Source organism: Rhinolophus ferrumequinum, chromosome 26 (assembly GCF_004115265.2).
Source record: "Rhinolophus ferrumequinum isolate MPI-CBG mRhiFer1 chromosome 26, mRhiFer1_v1.p, whole genome shotgun sequence".
NCBI classification, from domain to species: domain Eukaryota; kingdom Metazoa; phylum Chordata; class Mammalia; order Chiroptera; family Rhinolophidae; genus Rhinolophus; species Rhinolophus ferrumequinum.
The window spans coordinates 9,987,167-10,000,000 of NC_046309.1; the positions used below are offsets into that span (position 1 = coordinate 9,987,167).

Below are 12,834 nucleotides of genomic sequence, written 5' to 3' on the forward strand. Positions count from 1 at the left end.
CAGGACAAGCCCAACATTTTAAAAATGCAATGCCCATTGCAGAAGAAATTTCCAGAACAAGTACATTTTTGCTGAATATGATCAAAGATAATAATGCTAAAATAATTTTTAAAATCTACCAGCCTACTTGTCTATGAAAATCCATGTAACAAAATTATAAGGAACGAGACTGGGAACAGCCTTGGTAATAAAAGGCTTACCGGGTCTTTAAGAGCTAACAGAATGGCAATGGAAATGTGAGAACAGAGATACTAAAGTAGCTATATTCCAAGGGCTCTCTATTCCACCCCTTGCCACAACCTATCTTCTCTCATATACAAGCAAAGCATCTTGGCCACTCTATGCCATCACATTTCTGGGGGAATATATGCTTTAGGAAATCTATCAATGTATTTCCCCTCTTAGATTTAAAAAATACATTAGAAAAGCTTGAATAGTTACCTAAAAATTAAGTTCTAAAAGGCGATTATATAGAATTTGTTTTATGGATATTTATGTTATAAAGGAAAGCCAGTCATTAAAAAGTTGCAGCCTGCTAAATTTTATGTTTTGATACTTACTTGCAGAGCTGCAATTCTGATACAGTAACACTGGTACTCTGGATTATCTGGTGTTTTCTATCATCCAGAACTTTCAATACACAAAATTAGATGTAATGAAAGCTATCTCTGGCTATGAAGAAATAGTTGAAAAGAACCAAAGCAAAAGTGATTGACTGACTATTAAAAAGACAAGTTCTCGGGTGATGATAGCTACAAAGGCTAATAAGCAAAGCCTCCCCAAATCTAAAGCCAATGAAAAAATAAAAAGGAAAAAGAAATGAGAATATCAAAGGATACAAGTGACACACAACTCGATGAGGAAGTTAAAATGAAAAACAGAGATTACCATGAAGGAGACTGAGCCTTACAAACTAGTGAAACACAGCAGAAATACTGTGTCACATTGAATACACACCAATTCACAAGGATTGCCTCTGGGAAAAGGACTGAGACTGTCTAGGGCAGGGGTGTCCAAATTGCAGTCCACCAGCCTGCGATCCATTGTTAATTGGCCCCCAGCAAATTCCAAAAATGTATTTAGTTTACTTAAATAAACCAGGTGAGGCAATACGTACTTTACCTCGAGTGAGTGGCCCGGCTGTTTGTGTATTTTACCGAATATGGCCCTTGGTGAAAAACGTTGAAAAAAGTTTGGACACCCCTGGTCTAGGGGAACATAAGGAACTTCATTTGGAATACTTTTTTAATTGAGTGAAATACACAAAATAACATTTGTTTATTCTTATAGGTGTCTGATTGCATTTCTTAAACTTTTTCAAAAGTAGACATCTATAATCAGTATCACAGAATTCATCACTTAAAAGTAAACACAACTGTTCAAGAGTAAATTCTTCACTCCTCACTAGACTTTCAGTCCCTCTAGGATTGGAGTCCTATGTCAGTACTTTATTGCAGCACCAAAAGACAAGAGAAATAAATATATCCATACTCTCTAAAAAAAGGAAAGGAAGAAATAACTAAAGCAACTCAGCAACCTGGGGATATTCAGGAAAGTTAAGATTCTATTCTATTACCAATTACCCACTTACTATATCCTAAAGCACATCAGCCAATAAATATACAGAAGACCATGTATTCCCTTTAAGACTAAGAGGCAAATTAAATCATTAATACAGGAAGTTTTCAAAATACAAACACATCGTTTCCAGAATCTGAAGTGGATCAACTGTTTTCCTAGTAAGCATGCCCAGCTGCTCCTGGTCCTTAATGTAGAATCACAACCACTTCCCCCAGTCTCTTGTCCAGGGGTCATCTTTGATAAGCAGCTTTCCTCATGACCAGGTACCTTTTCACAGTCCTACAATGGAACAGGCTGGTAAGATCCACTGCTGACCACCACAGACTGAAGCACTAGTGGAGAGGTGAGAAATCCAGCTACGAGGTAATGTCACTCTAGAAGTCTGGGTGGACATCTCTAAGGACTCCGAGACCGCTCCATCTCACACGTGTGCACTTCTGGCCAGTCATTTCTACTTTGGGGCTTTGGTATATACAGTTCAAGCATCGTTCCTTTCACATGAATAACCGTAACAGTATTTTTCAAGTATGGGATTTGCACAAAGGATGATTTAGATGTTATTTGATTTCACGAACATGACATTTTAAACACCACTCATTCACTTAACAGTGATTATTTATTATGAATAAGTCAAGAAAAAAGTTTCCATTTGGAGCTTAGTATGAAATACATCTAACAAGTTCAACTTTTTAGCATAGGGTTAAGTTCTCTTTATTTGTTTTCATTATACTTATTTTTTGGGGGACATAAGTTTTCATTTTAAAATTAACTTTTTAGAAAATGAGTTGACATAAAGGAAAAATATTAAATAAATAGAAAATGGTAAAAAGTACTAAAGGTGATAAGTGTGGCTAACACTTGGGAAACATTTATCTAGAACAAGGCTTTGCAAACTTTTTAAAAATTTTTATCAAATTTCTTGGGGGTAACTTTTAATGTGTATCAAAGTCATGTAGAAGGCTTCTTGAAACAAATTGCTGGGGATGGCCAGTTAGCTCAGTTGGTTAGAGCGTGGTACTCTTGGCACCAACGTTGCCGGCATGGCCCCTGCATGGGCCACTGTGAGCGGCACCCTTCTTAAGGAACATAAATAAATATTAAAAAAACAAACAAACAACAACAAAAAAAAACACCACCACAGGTTGCTGGCCCCATCCCCAGAATTTCTGTAGGTCTGGGATGGGCCCAAGAATTTACATTTTTTATTTTTAAGGAGGGCGCAGCTCAGTGGCTCATGCAGGGATCGAACTGGAAACGTTGGTGTTATTAGCACCACGCTCTAACCAACTGAGCTAACCAGCCACCTCCCCCCTCCTTTTTTTTTCTTTTTTCTTTTTTTTAAGAATTTACATTTCTAACAATTTCCCAGGGGATGTTAAGGTTGCTGGTCTGGGGATCACACTTTGAGAACCACTGATCTAGAACAGTGGTCAACAAGCTTTTTCTTAAAGAGCCAGACTACAAATATTTTAAGCTTGCCAGTCATGTCTCTGTTGCAACTACTCAACTCTGCTGTTGTAAGGCAGAGCAGTCATAGACAATACGTACATAAATGGGCATGGTTGTAGTCCAATAAAACTTTATTTACAAAAACCAGGTGGGTCATATTGCCAGCCCTGATCTAAAACATACCCTCAAGTAACTGAAAAGCGTATACAGTAGTACCTCGGTTTTCGAACATCTCTGTTGACGAACATTTTGGTTTATGAATGCCGTAAAAAGGAAGTACATGCTTCGGTTTTCGAACACGACTCAGAAGTCCAATATGTCACACAGCTTCCCCTGAGTGCAAGATCCTGAGGCCTAGCTGTCGGCTGTTTTCGAATGTTTCAGAGCTCGTGGATTATGCTCGAAAACCGAGGTACCACTGTACTGTATAAACTAATAGTTTAACAGAATTCAGAAGCAGCTGAACAGCTAGGTTTATGGTAGATACTACCCAAAAAATATCCAACCTGTTCTATTGAAAGGCAAAGCTTTGGAAAGTTTAAGTCTGAAAGAAAAACTGAGGTATGCAGAAAAACTGAGGTCTCAAGAAGATAAAAACAAAACAATTTACCATGCATTCAGGAGACAGGACAAAAGACTCAGCAAGGGCAGCTGGTTAAATTCTTTTCATGTTGAATCACACAGGTCAAACATGATTGCAGATGGTTCACAACTAAATCAGAACGCATGGTTCAATATCTAGTGAGTGGGTTTTTTAAGAAAAGTTTCATAGACCCCTTTCTCTAGCCCATGTTAAACAGCAAAATATGACATTTACTCAGTTGACTAAGCTACATGTTATTTTCTGATGGCTTTGACTTTTCAAAGTCATAAGTTACTCAGTTAAAACAAAAACATTAAGTTGTAGCCAATTTCAGAGTTTTTACAAACTACTTTTCTCCATAATTTCAATTAATCTTACAAAATTGATGAACTCACCTATTTTGGCCTTGCCTTCCAATTTTTACGCTAGCAGCTGCTAGTGCGTAAGAATTTAAACCAAAAAGGACAGAATGACTTTTCTGCAGGTACTGAATCCATAAGATTCCCATAAGTCAGAAACTTACCCTCTCTCCGCTCCCTCCTCATTCTTTCTCTAGCAAAATGTTTCAAACTTTTATCTTTAGTTTACAATTTCTTAGTAGACTAATTAAGTTGGGTAGCAGAATCACTTGTTTCTTCAAGCACTATACTAACAGCCCTGGGCTTTTAGGATTCAGTCCATTTCAAGCCCCTTCCTGGAATTCCATTGTTGAGGAGCATCTGCCTATCTTTGCAACCCCACTGGTTGCCTGAATGCTTAGCAACTTCCAACATGAACGTTTGTATGAACCACCTGGTATTGAACATCATCGGACTCACTAAACCTGACTCTAAACCATGATACCTACTTGCTCTTGAGTTCCTGCTACCCATCTGGAACATGCAGCTCAGTACCATTTATGCTAATATGACATTTTACCCACATCAAATCAAAGCATTTACTTGCTGCTTATAGAGCTTATGCAGTGATAGACAAAATGATTTTTCTTTGGTTTCAATTTTTTAACCAAAGTAAAAGAATGTCTAAAAATCATAAAGCTTTCTTAAGGAGAGCTAAACAACTGTAGAGAATCCAAGGACAATGCAGGGTTGTGTGAAGTGATACTATTATTGTTTTCTGGGCTTCTGTAGCTAGAAATATTCAGAATTCAAAATGCAAAATGAGTTATAGGTTGGTTTGTTTTTTACATTAATTCACTGTGGGTGTTAACAAAGCTTTCAATATTCTGATATGCCTGGACCTCTAATTAAATCAAATATTGACTAAAACTCTGTTTAACCTTATGTTTAACTACTCTTCAACATTATGTTTGTTAAAATTTCTTATACTATTAAAGAATTTACAAGTTCTAAAGATACCCCATTAATATTAAAAATAATAACTTGTATATTAAAGGCTACGCCTCCTTCACTTAAAATGAACAATCCAACTGGAATAGAAGAATGGCTTATACAAGTGACCAAGAAATAAATATGGTTCATTATGTTAATGAAAGAAAATTAAAAGAAAACGCTCTCAATGTTGATGACAAGTCAAAGAACACAGATTACAGTAAAGATGATTTTATGAAGAAAATCCACTGAAGAAAATACTACAGCCTTTGAATTAATAATTTATTTTGCAGATGGCAGTAATGTCATACTATTCTATAGGTTCAACAGTTATGTATCACTAACTTATATTAGGGACAAGCGAATGATTTTCTTAACTGTTATTTTCCTAAGATGAGTATCCTTTTAATTTTACATCTCATAAACTACAACTACTGTACCATATAACTGATCAGCAAAAATATTAAATTCTGATTAATGTACTCTGTTAACTGAGGAAGTACATTACCATATGTTTAGGAACATTACCATCAAAAATAGCTAAAATTATCTGAAAGCCTTAATTTGCCCTACACATTCCCTAACCACACTGGACAACTAACGATGCTATAAAGTTCTATGCTATATTCTACGTTCTATTAGTCTACGGTTGTTTTTAAGGGCAGATTGTCATTCTGGGCTGCTTTAACCTTTCAGAGATGGTCTCTGATCCCATTTAAAGATTACAGCAAATAAGAGGTATGGAATCCACAAAACTACCTTCTATAACTTCCCTAGTTCCTAAACTTAGGATATAATCTAAATTCACCCCGTCAATTTTGTTTAGTTTCTCTCCCTTGTACTCTGCCAGGCCTGTCTGGGGTCAGCACCAGAGACTTAACCAAAACCAAATTGTATTTGTTGGAAAAAAGGCTTTAGCTAAGGGAAATCCTTGCAATTAACCCAACTCAGCACAAAAGTCTGTGAGGACACTGAGTTCCTCCAAGTGTCACATTGACAAATCTCAACCTGTACTTGAATTTTCCTGTCTTGCTACTTCCTGCTTTCAAATGGGAAAAACAAATTATCCCTCTCCCTTCTTTAAATGCTAACAACTAAAACAGAAAGGGATTTATAAAATTTAATACATCTTAAACTTCAGATAGATTAATTTATATCTACTTATGGTTCCTCCCTCCTAGAAAACTTAAAAATATACTTATTTTTCCAACATATTTTAAGTATAACACAGGAAATTATTTGGTTTCCCATTTAACAAATTATAGATTTAACTTGAGGCAAAAAAGGTTAAGTGACTTACCCACGGTTACAATTAGAGGTACAGCTGGGCCTAGAAACCAGGTCTCCTGAGTCTCAGCCCAGTGCTCTTTTCCTTAGCCCATGATGCCTTATCAGAAAAATCCAAATACAGTCAGACCCCCAGTTACATGGGTATGAGTTACACTGATTCACATATACAAACTTTATATAGTGTGACCAATGTTTCAACTCACGCGGTACCCTGCTTCCATTTATGCAGTATGCCAGGCATCGGCACGATTTTCAGTGGCACACAGGCGGTTGCCACCACCAGGGCCCTAGGCAAAATTGCAAAGAAGGCAAAGTTTGTCTTTGGCCCTCCCACCTCCCTTAAGCATTCCTCTCCCACCTCCTGGTCATCCCCCTGCCCAGCCTCCCAGCGCCATCATGCTGCCCTCTGGTTCTCCAAAGCCCCCCACTTCCACCACTCACCCAGGACTATCCTTTCTGGAAGTGCCCAGTGATCCAAAATTACCTCTCCATTTTTCTGCCACTAAAATTCCTATTCCTGAGGATTTCAGTGGAGTTTAGATAATCTAAATAATGTAAGTAACCCAAAATAAGGTACATTTAACAGACTTAAATCTCCAAGGAGTTTAAAAAGAAACTAATTAAAAGTTCTGCTTTTGGGGAGTGAAAGACGGAATCAATCTTTTATTGGGAGCAGGGAGACATGAAAGGGAAGTAAGGTTTTCCCAGTGCCCTGGGCCTCCTGTGCCATTTCGGATTCCCTAACAGACAGGACACTAAGGGTTGAGGGCCTTATTGCCACCTTGAGTCCCACTATCCTAGAAGACAGTAGTTGCTTTATAGTTAGTCTCTAGGATTAAAAGTTACAAAAAGAAAAAAAATGGACAGAGCTGCCTCAGATACCTCCTACCTACCTTTTCCACCTCTCTCCTACCTCTCGGATCCCCAATTCCACCTCTTAGTGCCAAGAACACAAAACAGCATTCCCTGTAAGCTGTTCCTGGGTCCAATACAAAGCTTCCCATTATATGGTTTCAAATTACATGGTGTTATTGAGGAACGTATCCATGTTCCCCTATCCCTGGATAACTTGAAGTTGACAGTATGCTAAAAAAGAACAATCCTAATTATTTAAAGGTCCTGAATCATAAAATGAAATATGTAAACTCATTAACTATCTGGTAAGAAGGAAAAGAATGTTCTGATTATTATCTTGTACACATAGAAGAACTTGGATATCTAAGAAAAACATTCAATTCTTTTCCTTGAAAGTAGGATGTTTCTTACTTCTGGCCCAACAACAGCAGTGAAAATCCAGTCATTTCAGCTAAATGATATTGTGGACTCATAAACATGAATTCATTGGTAAATCCTCTTAGTCTAGAGGCAAAAAAATCCCGTAATATAAATTTATTTGTATACAAAACAGAATGGATTTTAAGAAATCCATGTTTCTGCTGACTACACACAGAAATGAATATTTATGTATATATTATACATATACATACATATTGCAGAGCTCAATCAAATATATATAATATACATAATACATTTGATTGAGCTCTGCAATACTAGATTAGCTAGCGGCCTAGTTCAGAAATTTATCAGGTGATACTAGTGTACTTTGATCCAACTACCCTCCCAGCAAAATTAGGAAATTCAATCCATTTAGAAGATACCATAAATGGTATCCATCTAGGATGAAAAGGATCATGTAAAGCAAATCTTTAATGATTTCTATAATTTTATTACGAAGATTAGTTATTGTCAACTAAAATCCTGGATTAAGCCCCTTTCCAATACTGCTTTCATCATGTAAAAGGAGCAATGTTGAGACATGCTGCAGATATAAAATGACCACTCTTATCTAAAAGTGAAAAATGGTAAGTTTCTCCAGTGGCATTTTTAATTGTTAACTTTCCAGTGTTTACTGCACAAATAAAATTCATTTCCTTCCCAACCTTCCCCTCCTCTCTACACAACCACAAAGAGGTTTGCCATCTACACCTTTGTCTATGTGTCCTACAAAGAAAAGTTCCCAATACGGGTTTTTGTTAAAACTGAACTGTGAACACTGAAAAGCCATTCTAAATATGCATTGCCAAAAATATCTGAATTCAATAAATTTTTAAAAATCTACTCACATATTTTGCTGCAAAGCACTCAAGAAAATTAAAAGAGAGCGACTTAAAAATTTAAGTGTGCCTTTTCTCTTATGTCAAACAATTTAAATTACTTAAGAAAAAAACATTTCATTAATAGCTAAGAAACTATTTGTCTGAACAAGCAACATATAAAAATAAACAAGTGTTTTGTTTTTAATAAAGTATTGAACTAGACCTTTCCTCCACATCAGTATGGATTTGAGCTGAATTGGAAAGAGTACACTACTAATTATCATCAACAAAAAAGCAACAGCATTTCATCTTTTTATTTAGAAATTCTCTTTATGATAAAAGGTATCCAGCAATTAGTGGTTTTCTATACAAATTCTAACCTAAGTACCTAAAAGAATCGTTGTTTCCCTCAATCCTACTTCACTGGGCATATTTTCAAAATGGTTCTATTTGGGGCACATGCAAGATTTGTCAATATTTACTGAACAAAGCCTCTATTAAATTGTCTAACAAAATGGAGGTCTCTCGGAAAAAACAGGCCATAACATTTTTCTTTTCACAAAATGGGGCCAAACACACCCACATCAAGAAACCATGGTTTGGGTCAGATTTTTCAGTAAGAATGGTTGTTTCTATGGGGATCGCGAGTGCATTTCTGGGACTGGGTTCATAGTAAAGGTTTCCTCCGGACCCAGATGAGGGGGCGGGGGAAGTTCTCTCTAAACACTCTGAAGGGCGACGGCGAGGGAAGATCCCAAAACTCAGGGTTAGGGATTAGTTCAGGGGGCGGAGGCTCTAGCGGTCCGCAGGTACTACCTATTCCGCCACAAAACTGGCCGTCGGACTACGAGAGAGAGACGTGGGCTCTTCCCGTCCCAGCCAAGTCAACACTGAAGGCTCAAACTCTCCTTTCTGTCTCCAGGCCCCGCCTGACCCCATTGGCAGCAGTTCCCGCCAATCCGCTTGGTCACCGCCCCCCCAGGCCGTTTGCCCAGCCCTGATTGGATGGGATGGGAGCCGGGACCTCGTGTTACCAATCTGGGAGCCCCTTACTCAGCCACACACACAAGCCCAGGTGCGCCCGCGGAGCCCCTTCTCCTCGCCTTCCCCATCCCCTCCCCCACCCCCAGAGCACTGGCAGAGGCTTACCGTCCCGGGAGGTGCCCATCAACTGGTCCAGCATTGCGCGCATCTGGGCCTGCGCCGACATGGCGGCGTAGCGGGCAGGCGGACAGGTGGGGGTGGGGCGCAGACCGGGCCCTTTCGGGCGGGGGGGACAAGGGGAAGGGCTGGGGGAAGGTGAGACGCTGTCTCGCTCGGTTGCCGCTGCCGCCTCGAGGCGTGCGGAAAAGGAGCCGGAGGGGTTGCAGGAGAGTCCGGGCTGCGCTCCTGACGACGACGCGTACGTGGAAGGCAGCAGCCCCCGAAAACGACCCTCGTTCCCTCACTGTCCGTCAGGTTCCTGGGGCAGAGGCGATACGGGCTAAGCAAGCTCTCGCCTCCAACACCGCCACCCGCCAGAAGCCGTCAGCCCCCCCCTCTAAGCTGTGACGCCGCTCGCCACCGCCGTCGCCGCGACGTGAGCGCGCACGCTTCTCACGCTGAGTCGTTTCCCGCGGGGGCTCCACCAACTGGCGTCCAACTGTATTTGCTCCGCCCGCCCCGCCCGGAGGGTTCCACCCTAACGGCTCTCGAGCGCGTGCACGCGAGGTCATTCCATCCCCTTCCCCCTCCCCGATCTCGCGAGATTCTGGTGCTTTAACCGACCCTCGAGCCGGATCCGCCTGAGGCTCTAAACCTCAAGTTCCCGGCTGTAGGTTGGATAGGGCCGCGCGGCACAACGTGATAACGAACCAGACCCAAATTAGCAAATGTGCCTGAGGGTTAGCCCGAGTCGTTAGTAGAGACCAGGTCCCTCGTTCCGACTGAGGTTATCAGTCTTAGTAGCTAATATGGGCGTATTCCTGACGAATACTCAGGATGAACTCGTTTTCAGGGACCCACCCAGAATCGTGTAGACTCGAAACCTTTTTATTACTGGTGCCCTACCCTCTCTGCAAAAGGAGATCTGGGTCATTTTCCTTCATCTACATAGAGGCTTTAAGCCCCCAGAACTGGGATAAGTCAAATGCTGGAAATAACACCCGACATTAATACACTAGGAAACAGGCGATGTAACCATTCGGATTAATCATCATTACTTAAAATAATAGGAAGCTGTTAGTCATAAGTTAGGAACTATAAAGATTAAGCAGTATTCTGAGAAAGGAAAGGAGGTGATCTTGTGGAGAATTTCTTTTTTTCCTGTTTGAGAGAGAAATTTGAAGGATAAGGCCTTTTCAGTTAGCAGCAGCAACAGGAAAGAAAGCCCGTTCATAGGTTCATAGTTTACCGTCACCCTGGATTCAAAACCTTGGTCGAATGATTACTAACCGGGTTCTTCAGCAATTGAATTCTTAATCTCATGTTTAATGGAAATAAAGAGATAACCTTACAGCATTGTTGTGAGGACTCAATGAGCTAACAGAAAATGCCTAGCCCATAGCCTTGCCCTGATGTTTTACCTTTTTTTCTTTAATTCCTTGAGATGATCATAGGCAGTTCATAGATAATTTGAAATAGTGGCAAATTTTTTTTCCCATTAAAATTTTATATGCACTGCCTTGGAACTTACAATTTATTAGCAAGATCAATAGAAAATTAACACGAAATAGCAATTAATTGTCCCTGGATCCTTTAAAATTCATATTGAAGCAACAAAAATTTTAGAATCACATTTTCTTTAGTAACGGACATAATAGTTTCTCTCCAGTTATTCAGATAACTTGAAAATCAAACATCTCCAGATACTAGGAATATCATCTTCTGAAAACTATACAATAAAAATGTTCAAATTAATATGTCCTAGAGGGATGCATATATATGCATATATATCCTAAGGATATATATATAATATCCTTAGGAGGAGGATATACACTAAACTGTTGAATAATTATGTGTTAGTGAAGAGATTTTAGTTTTTATCTTTCTTTCGGGTTGCTTACAGAGCTTTTAAACAGCATCTGGTGGTGATGGTGGGTTTTTTTAATAGTCTGATATTCACTGTCTTTTAACTGAAGCATTTAATCGTTTCTATTCATGTAATTACTCATGTTTGGATTTAAAGTTCTTATTTTCGTCTATTTGTCTCATCTGTTTTAATTTTTCCCCTTTCTCCCTGCCTTTTAATCATTCCCCCTTTTTTTTTTTTACCCTTTCTAGTAATTTGGAAGTTTTATTCTGTTTTTATTCTTTTAGTGGCAACCCTAGACATAACACATTTTTAACATGTCAAAGTCTAATTTCATCAATACCTTTACACTTGCCCCGATTTAATCAATACCTTTACATTTCTCCCTGAAAAAAATAACACGAGGAACCTAAAAAACTCCATTTACCTTCTTCCCAAATCTTGTTATGTGTTTTAGTAGTTTTTTAAAGCCAAGTTTCATATAATCGATGTCCATTTACCTCTTTCTTTGCTCTTCATTCCTTCTGGAATCTCTTGCCTTTCTATTTGGGATCATTTTCTTTTGTCTGAAGTTTATAGGACGGGAGTCAACAACCTACAGTCCACACATCCAGCCTACTGCCTATTTTTGTGAATAGTTTCACTGGAATACTGCCAGGTTCATACATTTGCTATTGTCTATGCTTTCTTTTGCACTACAACAGCAGAGTTGAATGGTTGTGACAGATACCATACTGTAGGACCTGCAAGAGTAAAATATTTAGGATAAGGCTCTTTACAGAAGTTTGTCTACTCTACTACGGTTTGCTTTTGTTTCTCTGTCAATGAGGAACTCTCCTACTTTTGTTGATCTGAAAAGATCTTCATTTTGCCTTAGTTCTAGATGAATATTTTTACCGGGTATATAATTCTCAGTTGGAAGTTATTTTCCTTCAACACATAGATTCTATTTTTCCTTCTGCTTTTTACCTTCCATTTTTCCTAAGAAGTCAGTTCTCTGTCACTCTTTTGACGATAGTTGGCTGCTTTAAATTTGTTCTTTTTGCCTTTCGTTTTCTGCAATTTACTATGATATATCTGAGTATGGATTTATTTATTGTGGTTGGAATTCATTGAGCTTTTACAATCTGTGAACTGATGTCTTCTAACAATTCAGGAAAGTTTTAGCTGTTCTCAGATATTTCTCACTCATCAAATCTGGACTTCCAAATAAATGTATATTAGAGTTTTCACTGTATCCTCTATATATCTTTACGCTTTGCATTTTCCACCTTGTCTTGCCAAGCTTTCTTTTGTTCTGACAAATTTTATAGTTCATTTATCTCTTTCAGCTGTGTTAGTCTGTTAAATTCATTAATTTTTTTCAGTTCTAGACTTTTTATTGTGTTCTTTTTCAAATCTATGTCATTTTTTATATTTTTTAGTTCCTTAATTAAATTCCCAAGTTCGGCTGTTCTTTGACCTGTTTGGCTGTTCTTTGACCCAAATTTGGAA

General features: G+C 38.8%; 1 protein-coding gene across 4 annotated transcripts in view; it reads right to left on the minus strand.

Annotated features, from left to right (window-relative positions):
- LUC7L2 (LUC7 like 2, pre-mRNA splicing factor) overlaps window positions 1-9,941 on the minus strand; it is a 59,723-nt gene extending 49,782 nt beyond the window's left edge. The window contains exon 1 of one of the 4 annotated variants that reach the window (XM_033099242.1): window positions 6,438-6,503. Coding sequence is in view for 1 of the 4 variants with exons in the window: in XM_033099237.1 (XP_032955128.1) it covers window positions 9,480-9,540 (61 nt within the window). In the remaining 3 variants the exon portion in view is untranslated. Of the gene's footprint in view, window positions 1-6,244; window positions 6,381-6,437; window positions 6,504-9,479 lie in introns of those variants that run through there. The other 3 variants (XM_033099240.1, XM_033099241.1, XM_033099237.1) reach the window with 3 other exon arrangements.
- Window positions 9,942-12,834: the final 2,893 nt, after the last annotated feature.